The 25,238-nt window shown below is 36.1% G+C and overlaps 2 protein-coding genes across 4 annotated transcripts in view; one reads left to right on the top strand and one right to left on the bottom strand.

Annotated features, from left to right (window-relative positions):
• The window catches only part of st6gal2b (ST6 beta-galactosamide alpha-2,6-sialyltranferase 2b), a 58,180-nt gene extending 53,777 nt beyond the window's left edge, over positions 1–4,403 (top strand). The window contains exon 6 of one of the 3 annotated variants that reach the window (XM_005168717.6): positions 793–4,403. In XM_005168717.6, the coding sequence (XP_005168774.1) occupies positions 793–1,040 (248 nt within the window). In that variant the 3' untranslated portion in view covers positions 1,041–4,403. The remainder of the gene's footprint in view (positions 1–792) is intronic. The other 2 variants (XM_073953421.1, NM_001171221.1) reach the window with 2 other exon arrangements.
• Positions 1–25,238, bottom strand: part of tmtops2a (teleost multiple tissue opsin 2a) — a 73,403-nt gene that overhangs the window by 8,530 nt on the left and 39,635 nt on the right. Inside the window, exons 2-3 of the mRNA NM_001281505.1 lie at positions 12,466–12,791; positions 3,964–4,197 (exon numbers count right to left, since the gene is read on the bottom strand). Coding sequence (NP_001268434.1) covers positions 3,964–4,197; positions 12,466–12,791 — 560 coding nt within the window. The remainder of the gene's footprint in view (positions 1–3,963; positions 4,198–12,465; positions 12,792–25,238) is intronic.

Raw genomic sequence — 25,238 nt, 5'->3', positions numbered from 1 at the left:
CGAATTGAACCAATAATCGTAACTGAACCATGAGACCAGTGTAGGTTCACACCTCTAGTAGATATGAGGTTTCATGCAAGTTAAAGAATTCTCCAGAAATGATTTTATATGCTTGATTATTACACCAGCAAATACCCCTAGAATCAGATGCTTGGCATAAACCATACAAGTAAAAGTCCCACATACACAGTAAAGTTAAAAAAAAAAGTTAGATAAACTTAAAAACAATGGGCAAGGATCATTGTTGTAATCTCACTAGAAAACATTTTGACCAATCAAACGCAGCTTGCAGCATGCATATTAATCTTTCCCTATGCAATACAAATTTAGTTTTGTTTTGATTGGACTGTTTTAACCTGGGATTTTAAACTAACGGAATTTACTTAAGAAAGAGGATACATTGCTATTTGAGGCAGATGGTATGCTATCATGATATGGCACCTTCAAAGTGCTTTCCTCTAGAGATGTGCTCTAGTTTCTCTGCAAATCCCAGGAGTTTTTTGCATGCATGTAAACCTACACTGTAAAATGCTGTTTTGAGAGTCTATTATTAGTAACATTTAATAAATTATATTATATAGCATAATATATTATAATATCTAGCTACATGCAATAGTGGTTGGACCAATCCAATCACATTATTAGATTTTACATGGTTGTAATTTCGAATGAACTTGTGAATTGTATGAAAATCTTGAGCACCACTGTAAAATATTTGCCTTGAATCTACTTTCGAAAGACTTGTATGGGCTTCTTGCTAGTCAATGTCATCTGTGTGTGTTTATTTGACAGGTATAATCCTGATGATGAACCTTTGTGAGAAGATCCATGTGTATGAGTACATTCCTTCTATGAGACAAACCGATCTGTGCCATTACCATGAGCTGCAATATGACATGGCGTGCACATTTGGGGCGTACCACCCTCTGCTTTACGAGAAACTGCTTGTCAAGCGCATGAGCACAGCTTCAGAAGAGGACCTCAGGAAAAAGGGAAAGGTCACACTGCCAGGATTCAGTAAGATCAAGTGTCTGCTGTGATTTGCAGACTCCAGCACATCTAGACTTACATGTCTTCAAATACAGTTCAATCAGAAGAAACCCCATGCCATCTACTAGGGGTTTTTATGTATATTACTTGTAGCAGTCTAAGAGTAGACTTTATAACGAGGAGAATAATAAACAGCACTCTTCAAAGACTATGTTTTAGAGATTGTACATACAAAACCAGAGTGTACAGGACAAATTCAAGGTTAAGTCTAACTCAGCAACTACATTGCTGGAATTATCAAACAGTGAATTGTACATATAAAGATCCATTTACATTTCCTGAGTGAATTGAAATTCTAGTTTTCATTTAAGTATAAGACCAGAAAAACAGTGGTCAGAGAGGACTGAATTACAGGGTTTAATTTCCCAAACGTTGCAATTTAAAAAAATAAATAAATCTCTGTCATTAACAATAATGCTGCTCATATTTTGTCTAAATCTAAAAGGATATTAAGATTTTTTTTTTTTTTCATTGTTAGTGTTAAGCGTGGTAACCTACAGTATAAACAACCCATGCTCATTCTGATTACGTACCCCTATATACATTTCTGGAGAGCGCCAAATACATCCCAAACGTTTAAGGTGTGTTCGACTTATGTGGTTTGATTAAAATCTCTCTTAAAACGGTGCATGCGGGTTGGAAATTTTGTGCGACTTAACGTTGCACTGACGCCACGTGACTGTCACATGTGGCATCAAAAGTACCACGACAGTGCTCCGCGATCAATGATTGATTGATGACTAAATTGATATTACACAATTGGCTGAGTTTACCGCATGACAACAATCACAGGTGTTTCGGGTTCATTATAGGACATCTTCTGTCTTACAAATTTCCAAACATTAAATTAAAGTGAATTGATCTCGCCATGTGCTGTTATCATGCAGCAAACTACGAGTCTCGAGGTGTCCAACCTGACTGCCTCATTTTCAGCTCTGCCCCCGCCTGTGCTCGGCTAATCTCGTTGATTGTCATCTGCCGCCGTGGTTCAAGACGAACGCACCTTTTGTTTTCTTAAATTCACCAGATGCCACTGTGTTCGCTTATTGAGATCTCAAATTTCTCTTGTGAGCTCCATTTTCGCCTGCTGTTCATAAATACACCAGAGGCCACTGTTGACTGACTCACTGACTGACCAACCGATTGATTCCGCCAACCCTCTTCCTTCCCTAACCCAACCGGGGAAAAAAAACATTGACCAGGCTTCACTCACTTCCGTAAACCCAACCGACAGTGTTTTCAAAAGCAATCTAAAGAAAGAAAAGCCCTTTTACCACATTCTCACCCTGTTGTTTACATATATCTTTTATTTTTGTTTTACCTGCCTTCTGGAACCATTCTTTGCTGGACTCGAACCCTATCGTTACAGTCCACTCTGCTCTGCATCTCAAATCCTCTGACTTACACGCTAAGCAACAAGACTAACTGGTAACAGTGGAAAAGCCATCTACACGGAGGTAAGCAGTCAGCTGGTATGTGTGAAATGAAACTGCGTCATATCGCCTCATAGCGTTTGTTTCTCTGGCTACATAATTTGTGATTTCCAGAAATGTATATAAGACTAAGTTTTCAGAATGAACCTATGTTGAGTATAAAATGAGTTGACCATTCTGAGTAAACTTTGATAAAAACGGACGGTTGACATCCGTTAGATGACCCTTATAGGTAAAACTTTTATTATAAAATAAAGTCAAGATAATTGGATTTCAGCGCAGTAGGTAGTGCTGTAGCCTCACAGCAAGAAGGTTGCTGGTTCGAGCCTCTGCTGGGTCAGTTGGCATTTCTTTTTGGATTTTGCATTTTCTCCCCATGTTCGCATGGGTTTCCTCCAGGTGCTTCGGGTTCCCCCACAAGTCCAAAGACATGAGGTACAGGTGAATTGGGTAAGCTAAAAATTTTCAGTAGTGTATGTGTGTGAATGAGTGTGTATGGATGTTTCCCAGTTATGGGTTGCAGCTGGAAGAGCATCCGCTGCGGAAAACAGATGCTGGATACGTTGGCGGTTCATTCTGCTGTGTTGAACCCAGATTAATAAAGAGACTAAGACGAAAAGAAAATGAATGAATAATTGAATTTCCATTGCAGATCAATGATCAGTATCCTTTTTAAATGTTTTGTAATTTAATTAAAATTTTTTAAATGTGAACTATTGCTGACATCTCTCTGAATGTTTAACACTGATCTTTGAGTTGTGTATTTCTAAAACAGCTAATATATTCTGACAAAGTGTTGTTTCAAGCTGTATCAAGAATTATTATGCTGTTGTTGTGTAAAGAACTTTAGGAAAGGGTTTAGTGTTATTTATACATTTGATTACATACATTTATTACAATCAGTACAGTACTTGAAATTGTTCCTTGTAAAAGCTGGTTATTTTTAATTATGGATCTAGATTTATACTTTGTAAAGACAATGAAATCAAATGGAATGTTTTGAAGAAGTTTAGTTGCATATGGTTGTTTGTCTCAGTGTATGTCATAAGTATGAAAGCTTGTTTTTGCCATGGAAAAAATGTATAAAAACCCACACAATTCTGATCGTCACAAGTTTTATGAGAGAAATTCAGAATTTAGAATGTATATTTCTTACTCTGTGTTGTTTTTACTCAGAATTGATAGATTTAAAAGTGCAATTGTGTAATATTGTATTGTAAAGTTTTAAAATTAAATGTAAAAGTTTAATTCTGAGAAGAAAAAAATCTCACAATTGTGGTGAAAAATAGCATATTACATTATGAACAAAGAATGTATTACACTATTTAAAATTCCAAGACAAATAATTGTGATAATAATAAAAATGCACAATTACCTCTTATATCAATTAATTAATTTACTTAATAATTTTGTGTCAGAAACCAGCCACCATTTAATTCCTCATGATTCAGTGCTCATTAAAAAGTTGGAAATGTCTCACCTGTTTGTTCATGAGGATGTAAATGAGAGGATTGATGACTGTGCTGCTTTTGGCAAGGAGGGATGGCACCACGCTTGCAATGGGTGAGATGATTCCTGGGCGTCCGAACGTGGCCATCATTGCAACAACTCCATAAGGCATCCAGCACAAAAGGTAGCACACCACTGTAGTGATGACCATAAATAAAATGTGGTACTCTCTCCGTCTTGCTGCTGTCTTCCTAATGCGGCCTACCTGTGGAAAAACAAAAACAATAGACTATATGTTGTTGTTTGTAGATGATTCAGAAATAGACTTTTATACAAATGCTTCATGAAGTGGTTTATGATAAAAAGTGGAAAGAAGCACTCATTGCGTACATGAATACATTGTATTGATGTTTCTAAAACTGATGAAGTGAATGTGAACACATTTAATAAAGTGCATTCTATTGAACCAGATTTATCATGTCATAGGTCTTCTTTATTATAGTGTAACAAAAACAACAATTATATTAACTGTAAAAGACATAAGTATGGCAAAAACTGTTAAAATGGTAAGTTTGTTTTTTCCATATACGTTTGGTGTCATATGGCATTAAAAACCATCAAACTGCCATTTTTTAATGAGTGAGTTTTTCATGAGTTGCAGTTTTACATTTTGCTGTGAAAAAAGCACATTGTAATTTTCTAAATTTCATGTGGCATTCCTTTATTCATTTAAATAATTTTGTTTCTTCATTTTTGTGCTTTTTACCATAAGGCAGTGGTTCCCAACCTTTTTTTTTGCCTGAGACCGTCTTTTACCCTGGAAAATATTGTAAGGCCCCTCTCCACATATAAGTTTGCAATAAAGGTGACCAAAAAATGCATGTGGCTGGTTCAGGAACACTTTGCTCTGAAAAAAAGAAATAAAATCCTAGTTCAGGTTGCTATCTTGGTATTTCCTGCATTTTGTGTTTCTGGTATTGCTAGCGCTGCAACCTGAAATGTTTGGAGCTTCTTCAGCTGGGTCCAGTATGCTTGGGTGGTTACTATTAGCTGCTGAAGTCAAATCAGTGAGACTCGGTTGTTTTTGTGAAGGACGAATTACAAATTTGTCAATTTTTTTGGTCAGCCAGGGGATAAAATGAACTCCTAGAGCTCGCCGATGCCTCCTTGTGGGCTGGGACCCTCCTGTTGGGAACCGCTGCCATATTGTTCATGTTACTTTGGTCAATTAATGTTTACTGTATTACTTTAGCATAGTATATTACATTCCAAAAACATTATTAATGCTTGTTCAAACTTCCAATATAAAATGAAATAGCAAAATTCTAGAGATTTTTTTTCAGGACAATTTAATTGTTCCATGTTCAATCCACTTAAGTTTAAGTTAACTAAATGATTTGTGTTGGCACAACATAAATGAATTTTGTACAGTGTAGTGACAGTGTTTTGTATTTGCTTGTATGAAACAAATAATAGTAATTCTCAGATTCTTTGGCAACTTTTTAAAATTTAACGCAATTTAACGCACTACGACAGCATTTAACTGTCTTCTTTCAAAAAACATAGTTGGAGTAGTTTTTAGTTTTGCTTCCATTCTGTATAAAGTGTAGTGGTTCTTTTTTTAAGCTTCAAAGAAAGCATAAACACTTTTTAAAACTGACACATTAACCAATGAAAGTGTTTTTGTAACAAAAATTGTTTTATACAATTACAATATACACTCACCGGCCACTTTATTAGGTACACCTTACTAGTACCGGGTTGGACACCCTTTTGCCTTCAGAGTTGCCTTAATCCTTCAAGGCATAAATTTAACAAAGTCTGCAAATATTCCTCAGAGATGTTGGTCCATATTGACATGATGGGGGCTATTTGAGTACAGTGAACTCATTGTCATGCTCAAGAAACTAGTCTGAGATGATTCGCGCTTTATGACATGGCGTGTTATCCTGCTCGAAGGAGCCATCAGAAGATGGGTACGCTGTGGTCATAAAGGGATGGACATGGTTAGCAACAATATGCAGATATGCTGTGGTGTTGACTCTGTTCAATTGGAAGTAATAGGCTCAACGTGTGCCAAGAAAATATGCCCCACACTATTACAGCAGCACCACCAGCCTGAACTGTTAATACAAGACAGGATGAATCCATGCTTTCATGTTGCTGATTGCAAATTCTGACCCGAAATCGAGACTCATCAGACCAGGCAACGTTTTTCCAATTTAGAAAAATTGTTTATTGTCCAACTTTGCTGAGTCTGTGCAAATTATAGCCTTAGTTTCTTGTCCTTAGCTGACAGGAGTGGAACCCAGTGTGGTCTTCTGCTGCTGTAGCCCATCTGACTCAAGGTTCAATGTGTTGTGCATTCAGAGATGCTCTTCTGCATATCTCGGTTGTAACGAGTGATTATTTGATTTACTGTTGCCTTTCTATCAGCTCAAACTAATTTGAATTGAATTTTGTATATTTAATTTTAAAATTGTACATTCATTGAAGGGTTAAAAGACTCACGTCAGCACTAGGAATACACTCACTAAAAAAATTGTTCATAATTTAAAAAAGTAACAAATATGTTACTCAAGGGTCAATTTGACCCAAATAGATTTATCTTACAATTCTAAAAATAATAATATGTGAAATATGAATTGTTTTCTCACATTATAAAGTATAGGATGTTTTCTGGTAAATGAGACATTTCTACCTACATGTAGTTTAGGCATGGAACGAGAACCATGTTCAAGGTATACCACAGTTTGGAAAAAGTCAAGGTTTTAAAACCCATCAAAATGTTCTGCTAAACCATTCCTAAATTAAGAGTAAGATATTTTATTTATTTTTTAGTAACACTTTACAATAAGGTTCATTAGTTAATACATTTACTAACATGAACTAATCATGAACAACACATGTACAGCATTTATTAATCATAATTGAACATTAGTTAATGCACCTTGAGTTAACATGAACTAACAATGAACAACTTAGTTAATTTTCATTAACTAATGTTAACTAACATGAACAAATACAGTAGTAAATGTATTTTTCATTGTTTGTTCATGTTAGTAAATGCATTAATTAACATTAACTAATGACCCTTATTGTAAATTACCTATTTTTTTTTTTTTTTTTTTTTTTTTAGGACAACTGTATCTCCAGCAGAAAAGATCACCAAATAAACCATTTTAAATTGTAAAAGAAAAGTCTGTGTTTATGAAAAATAAAGACAGGAGAGGTCAATAAGTCATTTGAATTATTCAGCCTGACATGTTTACTGTTCTAATATTATAAATGTTTCCCAAATTAAAATATATTGTATACAAAGGAAAAAAGGGTTTTGTTTTTTTACCCAGACATTTGAAAATAATATATTTTAGAGCAGTAATCTCAATATTGTGATACCGTAAAACCATGATATTTATACCCGAGGTTATCATACCATCAGAATCTTATACCACCTCATGCCTAATGTAGTTATGAAATTGTCAAAATTTGCCGCAAAATGTGTTAATTTAGAGATATGAGGTAAGAATCATGAAATATCATGCATTATTATTTTCTCCACAAGTTCAGCAAAGACACCCAATGTGAGATTGAGCTGAGATAAATGAAGTGACTGTGGTAGATGCCTGACAGCTGTTCTGAGTATTTCTGATCCACTGGGATTTTGAGCCACACTCATTCCAAGGATATTTCCTTGACACTTCCTAGAAAAAAAAAATTGTCAAAAAATATATACGTACCAAATAAAAAAACAATTCCGAATGGTAGTTCTTTATCTAATATTCCATATACTGTAGATTTCCATGTCAGAGGAAAAAGGAGAAACTAGTTCTGACAGGAAAAAATAACTCAAATCACCACTCATTACAACAATACACAGAAGAGCATGTACTGTATCCATCATGCATTGATTACCAGATTCAGAGTTTATACTCACAGATATTCGACTAAATATTATATGCGCATTTGTTGCTCCGGGAAAGGGCCCTGAGCTCGGAAAGACACCCTCATGTTATTCCCCTTATCAGGATAGACAGAGAGATAGGGGTCTGAGCATAGTGTCTATCCTGGCTCCAGAACGCTCCCACCCCAGATTTAAGTAGGTATTGGGTTTAATAGTGTGGAGTTGAGGTGGTGGAGACATGCTGAAATCAAGAGAAAACAGAGATATGACTGAGTTGTTTGAGTATTTATGGGGTTTGGTCTTAAGCTGATTGGATAATAGAATGATTGTCAATAATGCATTAGCCACGTCAAAACTAATCATGCTTCTCCTGAAATTTGTTTATAAAACACCACTAAGACTGATGGTGGTGGTGTGATGGTGTGGGGAATATTTCCCTGGCACACTCGAGGCCCATTAGTGTAGCATTCGAGCATAGTTGAAACCCCAAAGCCTATCTGAGTATTGTTGCTGACCATGGCGAATCTTGTGAGGGCTCCTTCTAGCAAGATAACAAACACCGTCACAAAGCTTGAATCATCTCGAACTAGTTTCCTGTACACAACAATGTGTTTACTACTGAAATGGCTCGGCAGTCACCAGAACTCAATCAATAGAGCATATCTGATATGTGGATGTGAATCTGCAACTTAAAAATCTGCTGATGCCAACATGTCATAAATGATCTGAAAACTCTGAGGAAAGCTGCAGTCACACTGTAGTTTGAGTTTGCGAAATTCTGTTGTACGGCGCTGCAAAAAGAGGTGGGATTAAACAAGATAATTAGACATTTAAAAAAAAGCAACCGTTTGGTCTATATTTTAAATTTCTGTCCACAGAGGTCATGTTTTGATCCTCGATTGGTCTCACGCAGTAGAGTGATGCGATTTCGCAGATTTTGAGTTCACAACAATACAGCGAAGTGCGAAACTTGCCACACAAGCTTGCGTTTGCGGTCTGATACATCAGCATACGTATGAATGGAAGTCTATGGGGAGAAAAGTCCAGTGTGACCGCAGCTTAATTGTTTGTGGCATAGATTCAACAGTTTTCGGCAAACATTAAGGCATCTGAAGGCAATAAAGGGGGTCGGCTCAGTACTAGTAGAGTATACAGTACCTGAAGTGGCCAGTGCATGAGCATAGAAGGAAATGCAGTACATTTGAGTTAAACGTCAAATTTTAAAATATGTAAAATGTAGTCCAACAATCTTTTTCATTTACAACTTTAAGATTTGCCCAGTTTGCCGAAAAAGTTTGTGGTAAGCTATAATTAAAGTTTTCCGCGATTTTGCAATCGCTGAATTCAACGCAAAATCAACAAAAAGTTTCAAATTTTTGTAATGTGCAAAATTCTTAATTGCAATGCTAAATAATCTCAAAAAAGTAAATAATCTCATAAAACATTTAATTTCAAATAATATAATCAGTTTGCAATTATTGTTTTGACATTACTAATAGAGGTTGCATACACAGCTCACATGATGTATTTGAGTGTCTCTTGAAAATGGTGTCTCACTTGGATCCTCACAATCATTACATTACATGGAGGGAGAGAAAGATTGTTTTGCAGCCTGTGCAGTGAGCAGACGTGGATGAAGTACGAGTGGTTTACATGTGAAGCCATGATAAAAATTGGATTAGACATCCTTTGGTGTGAATTGGGCATTTTGTGTGTTTGACATCAGACTGCCAAAAAAAAAAAAAAAAAAAAAAAAGTGGGAGCAAACATCTAACAAACAAAGTAATGGAATTTACAGAAAAGCAAGCAGCTTACAATGATCAGTTTTAGAAGTTATATTTTTAAATATTCATGTTTTATTTATTTTATAATTCCTGCCATCTTATTGAGCTTTTAATATTGTCAAAAACACAGAACTTTCAGTTGTTATATGTAAAAAGGCCTAAATACATGCAAGACAATTGAAATATTTTGCTCGTCTCCAATGACTGACAGCAGATAACTCAATAAGAGATTGTAATGAGTGTAAATGTAATGCTTAGACCATCACTGGGCCTCTCGTGATCTGTTCTCTTGCTCATTCACTCCTGGCGCCATGAATTCCAGGTATTTTTCCAGGGATCACGGAGCTGGTATGAATATGCAGAGACTAGCGGAGCTTCCAGGAGAGGATATAAGGTTGGATGAGACACTTGATAGAGGCGATAGACTGTATAAACGGGTCACACTGCATCTGTATATATTTTAGCTGCTGTGACTCCACACATCATTTACCACCTCATGTGTTGTGGCTGCTGTAGGCTATGTAAACAGTTAAAGTCAATTATTAGTCCTCCATTGAATTTTTCTTTTTCTTTTTTTAATAATTCCCAAATGATGTTTAACAGAGCAAGGAAATTTTTAGTGTGTCTGATAATATTTTTTCTTCTGGAAAAAAATGTCTTATTAGTTTTACTTTGGCTAGAATACAAGCATTTTTTAATAATAATAATAAAAAAAAAACATTTTGTGACAAAATTATTAGCCCCTTTGAGCTAATTTTGTTCGATAGTCTACAGAACAAACCATCGTTATACAATAACTTGCCTAATTACTCTAACATGCCTAATTAACCTAATTAACCTTGTTAAGCCTTTAAATGTCACTTTAAGCTGTATATAAGTGTCTTGAAAAATATCTAGTCAAATATTATTTACTGTCATCACGGCAAAGATAGTATAATTCAGTTATTAGAAATGAGTTATTAAAACTATTATGTTTAGAAATGTGTCAAGAAAAATTTTCTCTCCGTTAAACAGAAATGAGGGGAAAAAATAAACAAGGGGGCTAATAATTCTTATAATAACGATAGTTTGTTCTGTATCTGACTATCAAAAAAAATTGTTTAAAGAGGCTAATAATTTTGACCATAAAATAGATAAAAAAAAAACAGCTTTTATTCTAGCCAAAGTAAAACAAATGAAACTTTTTTGAGAAGAAAAAATATTATCAGACATACTGTAAAAACTTCCTAGCTCTGTTAAACATCATTTGAGAAATAATTAAAAAAAGAAAAAAAATTAAAGGGGGGCTAATAATTCTGACTTCAAATGTGTGTGTGTGTGTGTGAAAAAATTAAAAAAGCAAAAATTAAACATGCACTATGTGCCTAAAGCATTTGCTCAATGTCATTAGCTCATTTTTGGCAGAGGTGCCGTTTAGCAGCTTTTGCATCTGAACTCTTCATAAAAAAATTTAATAAAATAAAATAAAAAAAATATTAATAATATATATATATATATATATATATATATATATACTGTATAAATATGAAGGATTCAGAAAGCAAAATTGTTCTCAAATTTCTGGGAATTATCATCTTCATTTTATTGCAAAAAATTGTGAAAAACTGGGAAGTATGTTTAATTAAGTGTGTTTAAATCAGGTTGGTGATATCAGTTCTTTCTAGGGATTTCAATAATAATAAGTATTATTATATTAATAATAAGAATGATTATAATATTTATTAATAATAATAACAATAATAATAATAATAATAATAAGTGCCAGAATGTTACTTTAACATAGTCAATAAAATGTACATAATGTAGTTAACATAAATGTATAGTAATAATAATAATAATAATAATAATTATTATTATTATTATTATTATTATTATTACTATTATTTTACTATAATATTTATACTTATTGAGTTTAATAAGTATTATTAATATAATTATTACTATTATTTTATGGTGAAACGGTGGCTCAGTGGTTAGCACTGTCACCTCACAGCAAGAAGGTTGCTGGTTCGAGTCCCGGCTGGGTCAGTTGGCATTTGTGTAGAGTTTGCATGCTCTCCTCATGTTCACATGGGTTTCCTGCAAGTGCTCTAGTTTCCCCCAGAGTCCAAAGACATGAGCTATAGGTGAATAGAATTAAACTAAATAGGCCGTAGTGTATGTGTGTAAATGAGTGTGTATGGGTGTTTTCCAGCACTGGGTTGCAGCTGGGTGGGCTTCCGCTGTATAAACATTAACTGGTTAAGTTGGCGGTTCATTCTGCTGTGGTGACCCCTGATGAATAAAGGGGCTAAGCCGTAGGAAAATTAAATAAAATTATTATATTATAATTATAATAATACTTAATATTACAGTATATTTATGTTCACTCTGTACATTTTATTGACCATTTTAAAGTAACATTCTGGCAGTCAACCACTGCAAGTAATTTCAAAAATCTATAGAGTTCACATTTCCCCCCACCCTTTCTACTTTAAAAGCTAGAACTTAAAAACCCAGAATTAATCTTGTTGGCTATGTTTTATAAGTTTACATCAGCAACTTTCTTTTGACCTACTTCAGCCTAATAGAGCTGACTTATAGAATTTCTGGCAGAGTGGAGAAAGTGCATCCCAGATATCGCTGGCTTCAACATCATCTGAGGTGGTTTAAACTTAATCTGGACTCTCAGACAGTTGACCTAGTTTTAGCCTGAGTCAGAGAGACATTGTTCCATAGAGGACTGGAAACTGCACTGCAGGCTATGAATAGTTGTGAGGTAAAACATGAACTCCTCTCTTTGCATAGCAATTGGTTAAATACACTGTTATATTTACTTGTGATGTGATTTTGTGACACAATTTACCTGTTTGACAGCACAGATGAGCCGACTGTAACAGTACACCATGACCAGCACAGGGATCCCTAAGCAAAAAATGAACAGGCAGATGATGTAGGAATGCGACTGGGGCGTGTTGGCAGTCCATGTCACCGAACAGCTGGTTCCTGCCCCTTCCAGTCCATAGCTGCTCCAGCCCAGCAGAGGAGGAACCGTCCAGAACAGTGAGTAGAGCCACGAGCCCCCGACTGCCAACAAGGGTTTACTGTAGTCTGGAGCCCTCTTGTTGTAAACAGTTAATGTACTGTAACGATCATACGAAAGGATTGCCAGAGAAATCAGCGATACAATCCCTGTCAAAAAAAAAAAAATAATAAAAATCAGTTTTTAAACACATGCTCATAGTTAAAATCAGAGAGAATTTACTCTTTTTGGGGGCCCTAAGTAATTACTGCTATGAGACCTAAAATGCACCAATATCTACAGTGCGTTTTAAACAACTTAGGCTCATTCTGCAAACGTAGCCTTATATATGTTTCTGGAGATCGCAAATTATGTAGCCAGAGCTACGTATGGCTGTATTTAATTTTTAAAACAAACGCTATAAGACAGTATGACGCCTTTCCTTTTCACACTTACCAGCTGACCGCTGGTACCTCAGTATGGACAGCTTTCCCGCTGTTACCAGTTTGTACAGTTTGCTCGCCATGTACAGAACGTCGGTGGACTTGAGACACAGAGTTGACCACAACTTCAACAAAGTTCGAGTGCAGCTAAGAATGGTTCCAACAAGCGGGTAAGACAAAAACAAAAGCCAATAAATAAAAAAAACAAGTAAATAAAAAAATAATTATAATAATTTAAACGCAATTACACATATTTGTCTCCCACCCCCAATCAATGAGCAGTCCAGCAGTTAAAATCAGGAAGAGTTTTAGTTTTAAAAATGATTTATTATTTTAGCTTTATTCATTTATTTTTTTGTTGTGAATTCATATTAAGAAAACAAATCATATAAAAATGTAGATATTTGGTGCATTTTAGAACTGTTGGTTGTTGAATTCTTGTTGAATTGTTTAGGGCCCCTGAGCGGCTGCTTACTTTGCTTAGTAGTTAAATCTGCACTTTGTTAAAATACAACTCTTACAAAATACAAACTACTTTTACACAAGTATTACACAGCTCTTGTTTTTTTTATATGAAAACTGTGAATACAGAGTTAAATGGAAGCAGAAGTAAACAGTCTACTACAGACTTTCATAAACATTTCATGTAAAACATAATCAGCTTTATGTATTTAGGTGCACTAAATTTGTAATCAACAGTTTCTTCTTGCTCTCATAGATTGAAATGGTAAAAGTTGTAAAATTTGGCACATAGCTGTAAGAAATTCACTCAGGTGGTACCTGTTCAAAAGGTACAAGTTTTTACCTAACATAGGATTACCATCCATCCTACACTCCAAAAAAAAAAAAATGTGTTGCTTGTTTAACCTACTTATTCAAAATGAGTTGAAACAACACAATTTTGACATTTGATTGGGTCAACTTAATTGTTGTATGTTAAATCACCTTCAATTTGTAAAAACTAATAATTTAACTAAATTCCTTCATGTTATCCCAACAAAAATCTATTGTGTGGATCCCAGCATTTTTACCATTTATTTTTCCCGGCTGCACTGTAAAAAAAGACTGGGTTCCGCATAATTGCTTAATGTTGACCCAACACTAATATATTATATAAGTTAGCTTAATAGTTTAAGTGGATTGAAAATAAAACAATTAAGTTGTCCCTCAAAAAAAAATAATAATAAATAGAAAAAAAAAATCATGGAATTTCAAAAGTAGCTGTAATTCTGCTTTTGCTCATATATATATATACCATATATATATATAAAAAAACTTTTGTTTTTTTTATTTATACAATTTCATGAATTGCATGCATTACAATGACATTTCTGTGTTATGAAAAGGTGCAAATGCTTAACATTTTAAAAATGTATAGGGGTGGGTGGATAGATCCTAATATCGATAGTATCGATACCAACGTTGGTATTGATATCGGATCAATAGTAGCTCTCCGAGATCAATACGTTTATTTGAATTTCATCTAAATAACGCTAAAGTACATCGCTCCTGTTTCCTAAAAGAGCGGACATGTCTCTAAACACCCTGCTCCTTTTATATCTCCTATGCATTGTTGCTCCTTCTTGCTCTGCTGTTAGTTGTCCTTTCATTATGTGACTGAGCAGCGCCAAAGCGCAAGCAATGTTTGGTTGTTCTGCTAGGACGGAAAAGAAGAGGAGAGCTGTTTGGAGTTAGTTTACTGCAGTAAACGAAAATATTGCAAACTGCAATGTTTGTAGAAAGTCTATTCAATACTGTGGCAACACTACAAGTCTGCACAAACACATAAAACAATGGAAAAAGAGATCGCCGAGCTGCAAAAAAAATAAAATAAAAAAAGGACAGAGGAGGAGGCAAATCCTCCAGACAGACCACCAGCAGAGTCAGAGATTAGAGATAGAGGTTTAGAGGTAGATAGCTACAGTAGTGAAATTAATATTTGAGTTATTTAGGATATTCAGTATTAGTTCATGCCAATTTGGAAAAAAAAAAAAGAAAGTTGAACTTGTTACTTTTATCATCAGGCTGATTAAATAAAGCCTGTATGGCCAGCATATATACCTTCTGTTCATATTAATTATTTTGAAATGTAAATTTTGCAGTATTGCCCATCCCTAAAAAATTATGTCATGAAACTCTATTGGGCACAGCCTAATCTGCTTGTACTACGTCATCAATTACATGGCACAGGTGATTGGTTGCTGTCGCTTCAGCAACCAATGAGCTTGCTCCTCATCATTTCAAATGCTAAGTGTTTTTGCAGTATGCACACATATGCGCAGCACGTTTTCATATCCCTACTCCCCCCAGCTCTATCTTTGCATAAAGTAGATCTGCTACAGGGTTACATGTACAGAATGTTATTCTTGCAGCAGCACTGTGTTGCAATCTCAGACAGCAGGTCTGTGAATATACTGGTAGTAGTAGGTACTGGTACTTGTTCTACGTCAAAAATCAAACCAGTAGCAGCAGAGAAGCAGATCTATACAGCCAATAACAAACACATCAACACTGCTACAATGTATTCATTATACTATATCTAATCTCTCAGAGAGATGTCATGACAGATATCATGCTATGTATAAATATCTGTAACAGTTATATGGTTGTAAAGGCATTTAAGTTTAACCATCATCACTTAGCACCCCTGATGTCCTCTATTTTTTGCAAACTGAAATATATGCTTACCCTACCTAAAGGCTCCATATTTGCTAACAAATGTGATGAGAAAAGTGAGGAAACATTAAATGAGTACTGACTGTGTTCATTATTTTACAGGCATTTTTACTATAATCATCTTCAAGTGCCTTTAATTACTCACTGCAGTTGGTCTGATCTTTCCTGCCATGCTTAACTCTTCATTTTAACATCGTTATGCTAAGCCTCTTAATTACTCCTTGCAGCTCTAATTATAATTATCATTACACCATTTATTATTTCAGCAATTTTCAAACATTTTGATGGCAAAGACAGATATGATAACTAACTCCCAAGAAATGTGAACATTTATTTTACCCCAGTATATTCAATGGAGTTTCTGCGCTAACCTGCTAATCCTGACGGCCGCATGCATGTAAACAGCTTTTCATCTTGTTTGACGCTCAAACAACTTAATGAATGCCAAAATCTATTAAACTGGTTGTATATTAATTACTTTACAACATTGATGCAAAAGAAACCATATCAAATTGAAAGAAGTCCCATTATCAAATTGAAAGAAGTCATATTAACAAAATGTTTATTTATAACACAATTCTCTTTAACCAACTGTTTATCTATGTTTATGTAAATTATTAAATGTATGAGTTAAAGAATGTTTTAGTCAAGGTCTGTCTGAGTACTTGTTTTGATTTTTACCACCTCCCTGTTTCTGTAGTTTTCAGTGTTTAGTTGGGCTGGGCGATTGAGCCTAAAATAAAAATCTCAACTGATTAAACATTTTAACTCGATTACGATTAATGAATGATTACTTCATTTATTTAGAATTTTTTTTGCCCACATAGTCACTGACAGGTTTTGTACAGTAAATGTGCCCACATATCACAAGTGAGAGATTTTTGAATGAAACACATACTATCTACTATGTAAGATTATTTATTGAACATCAAAAATGAAAAAATGAATTTAAAACACTCGTTGAATTACAATGAACAGTCACTTTTGTCTTTTAAGAAAGTGAATATAAATGATGCAATTTTGGAAACAAAATTAATTATTTTTCATATTAAAAGTAGAAGGTATATAGTACCTATAGTATGGTATGCGACCACACTAAGGCTGCGCCGGACCATACGCATGGGCTTGACGCAAAAGTATCAACCCTAGAGCGTGGTAGGGAAAGTAATTGAAAAAACTGGCCTGGAAAAATTAGATAAAATATAGGTTCTAATTGTCGATTTCGCTTTTTATTTTTTTAGTTTAATCGCCCAGCCCTAGCGTTTAGCTTCTATTTTAGTATTTCATTACCTGTTCTGCATTGCCATGTCACTATGGTTATTGATTATGTTTACGTCTGATTTTATTAGTCACTACTACTCATTATCTCTAGTATTTCATTTATTCATTCATTCATTTTCTTGTCGGCTTAGTCCCTTTATTAATCCGTGGTCACCACAGCGGAATGAACCGCCAACTTATCCAGCAAGTTATTACGCAGCAGATGCCCTTCCAGCCGCAACCCATCTCTGGGAGACATCCACACACACATTCACACACACACACTACGGGCAATTTAGCCTACCCAATTAACCTGTACCGTATGTCTTTGAACTGTGGGGGAAACCTGTGCACCCAGAGGAAACCCGCGAGAAGGCAGGGAGAACATGCAAACTCCACACAGAAACGGCGAGGTTCGAGCCAGCGACCTTCTTGCTGTGAGGTGACAGCACTACCTACTGCGTATAGCACTACCTATCTATATATATATATATATATATATATATATATAGAGAGAGAGAGAGAGAGAGAGAGAGAGAGAGAGAGAAAGAGAGAGAGAGAGAGATAGAATGGTCCTTTTGTTTGTTGTAAAGTTTGCTGCATGTCTTTGTATTCCCCACAGAGTTTGGTTTTCATTTATTGGTAATATCTTCGCAGTACAAGGAAGGGCATCTGATCTGTAAAACATATGCTAGAGTAGTTGGCGCTTGATTCTGCTGTGGCAACAGACTAAACCAAAGGAAAAAGAATGAGTTTGTTTATTCCTTCTATTTCTTTTCAGCTTAGTGCTTTCATTAATCAGGGTTCACCACAACGAAATGAACCGCCCCCTTATCTAGCATGTTTTACGCAGTGGATGACCCTTTTATCTGCAACCCATCACTGGGAAATACCCATACACTCATATTCACACACATACTTTACAGACAATTTAGCTTACCTAATTCACCTATAGCGCACATCTTTGGACTTGTAGGGGAAACCAAAGCACCCCTAGAATACCCACACCAACACGAGGAGAACATGCACACTCCACACAGAAACGCCAACTGACCCAGCCAAGGCTCGAACCACCGACCTTCTTGCTGTGATGCGACAGCGCTACCAACTGCATCACTGTGCCGCTGAATGAATTAAAGAGTATTGTTGATATACCTCAACACTGCAAACAGATGCCAGATCTTCTACTCCTTCCTTTACCCAGCTGTGACAGTTTTAGACAAACTGCATTAATTAATTAACATTTAATCATTCACATGCTTTTATCCAAAGTGACTTACAAATGCAGACAAGAGAAGCAATCAATCTAATAAAAAGAAACACTATGTGAGTGCTGTATCGACTTCCCGATATAAGTCTAATGCAGTACACCCTGCAAGAGTTTTTTTTTTCTTTCTTTCTCTTCAGGTGTGTTTGATTAAAGGGGGGTGGTCCACAGTGTATTTTTCTAAGATGCAAAGCAATGTGTGCTCATGCTTCATTAGTAAAACGTCACATTATACACAGGCCCGGATTAAGAATTCAGAGGCCCTTGGCACAAATTCTTGTAGGCCCCCTACCTAGCCGCACCCCTATAGTTGAATTAAAAAGAATTAGATTATTGAAATGTATTGAAATAAACTTAATCTACAATGGATTGCCTGCATTTTTTAAATAAAAATAAGTTAAATATTTGTAGACTAGAAATATACACACTGCATATCATTTAAAGCATTTACAGCATACAGCATACAAAAAAAAAAAAAAATACTAATACATCCAGTAAAAATAAATAGATTTTAATGTACTTGTTCAAGTTCACAGAAGCAGTACTAAAATATATGTAAGGGTATTTTTAATGTATAACTTCTACAAACTTATAATGCATATGATTTGGATATAACACCTCTACAATCCAGCTCTATGAGTCCTCCATAATACACACACTTATTAATGATTCTTACTTGTCTTCCTTGTGATAAAGAGTAGGCAAAATCTGATATGTAGTGGGGAAAAATTAAGAACATGTTTATCAGACGCTTTTAACGAGGTGTGCTATTTGCACTTAGCCTAAATAGAGACTTTAAAATCAGCACTCTTTCCCCCCTCGTAGGGGCCCAAAGTTTGCACGGGCCCCTGTGCCTGTGCCCATAATGTCCATTGGTTAATCCAGCCCTGATTATACTTTACTTTGATTATGTACAGCATATTTCCCTAGTTCCTTCGAAAAGCCCGCCCTCAAGAGGCTCTGATTTGTCAGCTAACATAATATGCTGTGATTCGTGGATCGGCGCTACGTCACCAGGAAAATCGCCATGTGCCTTCAAGCATGCACTTTTGTGATTGGTAAATACTGTCAGTCACAGTAGCTATATCAGTTTGAGCCTGAATTCGACAGAAGATAAATAGATAAATCTCACGCCTGCTCTCTGACAAGTGTCTTTCTCATATATTTGGAATATGCATGTGTAAGTAGCATGAAATGTTCACATCTTTTGCGAGTTTGTTATTAGAAATGTAGAACACAGGAAAGGCATTTCAAGATTGTGGGTGTTTACAGAGATTTGACTGATAAATATGAATTTGTAGCTAAATTGTTAGCAGTGTCAAATAGCATTTCCTGTTGTTTACATCCTCGTATAGTTCTCGCTACAAGATACCGTTAACGCTAAAAACTGTGCATGTAATTGATCAATTTTAACAAATAAAAAAACTTACAGGTTGTGGCTCACAATTCACAGTTTCGTCAGTTGGAGGATTTTTAACCGAATCCAGCACTGAACTGAGAAAGATTCTGGAAGCTGTCCTTTGTCAAATGCTAGCTATACTGTATATGTTTTATAATTTTCTGGAACACAATTAAAAGTAAACTGTAAGCTCTCTTTGTGTCATGTCCTTTGAAAGCCCAAATAAAGAAACAAAACAAGCTCTATGGAAATAACAGCATTTGGACAGTATTTAAGCTTTCTTTGCTACATTACAGCACCTCTGGCCATGCCCCTTCGCTGCACAGGGTGTATGCGAGTGGTGAATGTGCGTAACCTGAACCGTTTTTGATCTCACTAGTCCGGATGTATTTTTTTGTAGTCCCCAAACTTTGTTCACTGTAGGCCTTGTTAAGTTAACTCTGCAAAAGCCAATGTCTCCCTTTGCATTGAACTTTGAGCATATTACATTCAATTAAAGTTTAAAACATGATACCGTAGTGGACAACCCCTTTAAGGATGGAGCTAAACTTTGCAAGACAGTGGCCCTTCATGACCGCGAGATGCCCACCCCAGTTTGTAGTCAATGCCTTGAATATAATAGAAGCAGGTGTGACATGCACACATTTTGGTTTTTTTAAAGACCATGCCTGAAGAATATATAATAATATATAGTCGTGTCTTAAACCAATCTCAAACCAAGCTCATTCTGAAAACGTACTGCTATATACATTTCTGGAGAATCCCTAATACATCCCTGGAGCTACATTTTTTTCCTGTGTTTATGTTTTTGCGAATCCACCAGAGGCCACTGTGTAGGCTTTTTCAGTTCTCAAATTTCTCTCGCAAGTGCCATTCACCCCTGCTGTTCTCGCATAAATTCACCAGAGGCCACTGGCGACTGATTTACTGACTGATAGACTGACTGACTGAACAATTGACTAAAGCCTAGTTGACACTACAGAATTTTAAGCCTGATTTGAGCCCGATTTGTAAGTTAACAAGCTCACCAACAGATCGGGAAAAAATCTGCGGGTGCTCGGTGCTTGGTCGTCTTTGGGCCCTATCATACACCTGGCGCTAGTTGTTTGCTAGTTTCAGCTGTTGTTTGCTAGTTTCAGCTCGACACCAGTCATTTTGACGTTTTTACATCAGATTATACAATTTGCTTTTGTATAATATTATTATTAGCAGTAATACATATTACATGCATATTTATATTTGTTTTATGAAAAACAAGCTTAGATTTGCCCACCTATCAGGTTTTATACTATATAGAGCATAGCATGTGTATTTTTTAAATAACTCAGTTTTTTGACCACACTTCGTTATTATTCTTAATTTTTTCGTTTGCTGGAAATTAAAACTGAATTTAGAAATAATTTTAAAACAAATCATTGTGCATAACAAACTAAATTAATTATGTTCAAGCTAATGGATGTCTGTGCGTATAACATGTTTCCTTATCCACGAGAGTGAAAGTGAAAGTAAAGGATAAGGAGGCTCATTCTCGCACTGTAGATGCTCTGTTTAACTGTTTTCTCACTAGTGAAGCATTTAGTTTTTCCGCTTACTACGTTCGTCATGTAAATAGCAAATGCGCTATGGCGCAACACAACTGACTCTTAAGGGGGATGGGAGATGAGACTCTGATTGGTTTAATCTCAAAAGACAGCTATAACTCATTATGAGAATAAGCTCAACCCTGTTAGACCATGCGCCATGGTGCAAAGCAACATTTTCTGTCCTTAAAATAGTAAAAGTGGATTTGGACATGCCCTTAATGCTTTTACTCCCTGTGCTTTGGACTTTGTGGCTGGATCGTCAAAATAGAGCCCTTTATATGTGAACTACTGAATAACGCATCAAAGAGGCTCGCTGAAGCCTCGCCGACACCTCGCAGATGGAAATCTAATATCGAATAAGCTGAATATTCCAGAGCAGTTGGCCAATTTGACCCCACATGCAGTCAGATGTCAGCTAAAAGGCTGTGTGCTCAGCTCAACAGAAACATCTGTGATTAGCCAAAATGGGCATCAATGCACTCACTTCATTCTGTGTTAACAGACACAAGAGTAGGCTATTATCAGTGAAACTAGAATTATCATTCTGACTGTTCTCATATAAAATGTCATATTGTCACATTATTTTTACATTCAAAACTTCTATTGAGATATTAAAACTAAGCTTTGAATGTCTGTCATCCTATTTTATGACACCATTACCCCAAAAATATTATCTTTTTGCTAATACAGCGTATAAATACGTAGCCTCTCGTCAATGGGAGGCAGATCATTTAGTGTTATTGCACCCAAACTCTGAAACTCTCTACCACGCTCACTCCATTCTGCTAATAATATCTCAGAATTCAAATCTTTACTGAAAACTCAAATATTTTCGAAATGCTTCACTTCTGATCTGACAAATTGGCCACTTTAACTGATCCACCTGCACTCTTCTCGCTTTGTCTCGTAGGTCTTGTTTTTGTATTTCCAGTTTGTTATATTTGACTTCCTGCATGTTTGTTTATCTAATGCTGCCTCTACATTTATCTGCTTGTACTATCTCTTTTTGTCGAATTCTTTGTAAAGTGTCCTTGAGCTGTGGAAAGGCTCTATATAAATAAAATGTATTATTATTGTTATTAAGATACTAGAGCACCAACGGTCTGGGCCTTGTTTTTATTTTCACTTTCAAACAGGAGCTATTTTGTGGCACAGAATAAGCTGTTTTGAAATATATATCTAAAGTAAATTAATGTTTTTGCTTTCAGAAAGTTATGTTTACGTTAGCAGGAAGTTGCTAGGAAAAATGCATGCATATTTAAAGTCACAGCGAAAAATAGGAGACATGCATGCAGTCATTTTGACCAATATGGTAATTAAAGGTAGAAATGCTCAGTTCTTTACTGTTGTAATTTGAAAAATAAAGAACAATGTTAGAAAGAAATACACAGATATTTAGAGAATGTCAGAGTGTTATAGATTTGTTAGTTTTATTTCAGCGTTAATAAATTACAAAAATTAAAAACTGTGTCTGTGTATGTATGCACTTGAACCTTGCAGATGAGTGATTGATCCGCTGATGCTTTAGCTGATTGACAATGTTTTTAAATGCTCCCTTAAAAGCTTGAAATACTGTCAGTGATGTAATCAGCACCCAAGCAGCCAATAGAGTTCAGCTTTTTCTGATGATTCCTCCCACAAAATTTAATTGGCTCAATTTGGTAGCTTGACTGAGCTGTTGGCGAACAAGTTCTTGTCAAATCATGTAGTGTGTAACCCCCCTCTTGGGGATCATTTACGTACTTACTCAAGTGCCTTTTTTCTAAGCGTTTCACTGTAGTTTCTGGCAACATACGGCGACGGGTGCCACAGTTGCTATAGTTACGTAAACAGATCGTAACGAACCACGAATGCTTGCCTTTCAACAGCTCTGCAATAATGTTACACATCATCTGTGCCGCTTTCTTTCCGTAAAGCAAGTCGAGACGTTCCCTTATTCAGTAAATCTCAACATTATGTTTGGAGGACCTACAAAACTGGGCTGGGATCATGTAGAGACTGTTGAAGCTGTGCTGCAACTGTGATTTCATATGGATGCACTCCTACGCAGATGTGCTAACTTATCAAAAATAGTTATAAAGAATAGTTTCCCAAGTCGTTTAAGAATCATTGCTGTAAGTCCGTTATGTGTATCTGTTAGTTGTAAAACTAAAACTCCTTGAAATGTTTAAAATTAAAACTAAAACTCAAATTTGCCAGTTGTTTTGTTATTTTACTTTTTTATTCATATGGAAAAATACCATGTGTGTATATTTAGACCTGATGGTTGATTTAAATAAATAATAAGCTTTGCTGGTATGAATGTTAATAGTAGCCTGCTTTGGTAAATGTACATCAAAGCATATAATCATATGATGAATATACTAACTGCTTTTCAGAAGGGGGGGGGGGGGGAGGGGGTCTGTCATGGTGTACAACTTAAGTACTTATCGTTGAATTATTTGACAACGTCGTCACTGTCAACACAAACAAACTGGAAACCTACTCTTGGTTTATTTGTGTTGATTTCAAGTGATGTGACAGGTACAGGTGTCGATTGTAAATGACATCACTTGCATAGGAAGTGTGCAACCCAGGCTCATTCTAAAAAAAAACGTAGCCCTGCGGACATTTCTGGAGACCACGAATTATACAGCCGGAGATACGTATGGCTGCATTTCATTTTTTAAGCGAATGCTACAGGGAATTCCCTTTCGCACTTGCTGGCTGACCGCTTCACTCTGTATGGAGGGCTTTCCCGCCGCAACCAGTTTGTCCAGTTGGCTAATGGTGTACATCGGCGGACTAGAGATGCAGAGAGGAGCTAATCACGACGACCAGGTTGGAGTCCGGGGAGAAGCAATTCCAGAAATCAGGTAAGACAAAAACAGAATCCAAAAAATAAAGTGAACAAGTGAATAACAGGCTGAGAATGTGGTAAAATCCGAAAACGTGGTAAAAATCTAATGAGGGCTTTTCTTTCTCTGAACAGCTTTTTTTTTTTTTGGGTTAAGGGAAGTAAGCGGGTGGGCGGGTCAATCGGTAAAACTGCTTGAGTTTAGGGAAGGAGGAGGAGGGTGGGTCGGCCAATTGGCCGGTCACCCAGTCAATCATTCAGCCAGTCAGACAGACGGTCGTTTGACAGCGGCCTCTTGTGGGTTTATGTGAGAACGGCGCAGGCGCGAACGGTGCTCGCGAGAGACATTTGAGATTCAAAAAAGCGCACACAGTGGCCTCTCGTGGATTCATGAAAACAAAAATTGCACTAATACACACCTCCCGGGACATATTTTGTGGTCTCCAGAAAGGTCCACGGGACTTCGTTTTCAAAATAAGCCTGGATTGGAAGTGTGGGTACCTGAGTGTGCAAGCCAGAAAGTGCATGCCTGCAGTGCATCTCTGCAGCCAGACCATTCTCCAGCGATCTGCCGATGTTTAAAGTCATGCAGTGTGAACTAGGCTTGACCCACCCTCCTTCTTCCTTAAACCCAACCAATGGTGTTTTTAAAAGCACAGATTGACCCGCCCACCCACTTTCCTAAACCAAAACAACTGTTTTAAAAAGCAATCCAGAAAAGAAAAGCCCTAGCCTGATTTTTACTATGTTTTCAGATTATGAAAGTATTTAAATAGTCTAATTAATCAATTAAGATGAGTTCAGCTGTGTGTGTCAAAGTAACTGTCAGCTGTGGCAAGAGTGATTGGTGCAATGATTTCTGGCATCTGTAGTACGGCTGGAATGTAGGAATGGATCTCCCGCAGAGAAAACACTGCTGGCGATCGCAACAGTTATCTTGCTGAAATGTCCACCCTCGTTTCATCTTCTTTCATTTAATTAAAAGTCATGACACGTTACAAACCAAACATTAATTACAGTGAATAAAATACGATTTGCCTTTCTGTTCACAGTGGATAAAAAAAAGCTCTTACTGTCAAAGTAATGTAATAATTTAAGAAACAAAAAATTAGAAATGACTTACGGGTACATGTCTATTTTAAGAAACAGGGAA

Source organism: Danio rerio, chromosome 6 (genome assembly GCF_049306965.1).
Source record: "Danio rerio strain Tuebingen ecotype United States chromosome 6, GRCz12tu, whole genome shotgun sequence".
Lineage (NCBI taxonomy): Eukaryota > Metazoa > Chordata > Actinopteri > Cypriniformes > Danionidae > Danio > Danio rerio.
The sequence above is the reverse complement of the archived record's forward strand: the minus strand, read 5'-3'. Positions and strand labels throughout refer to the sequence as shown.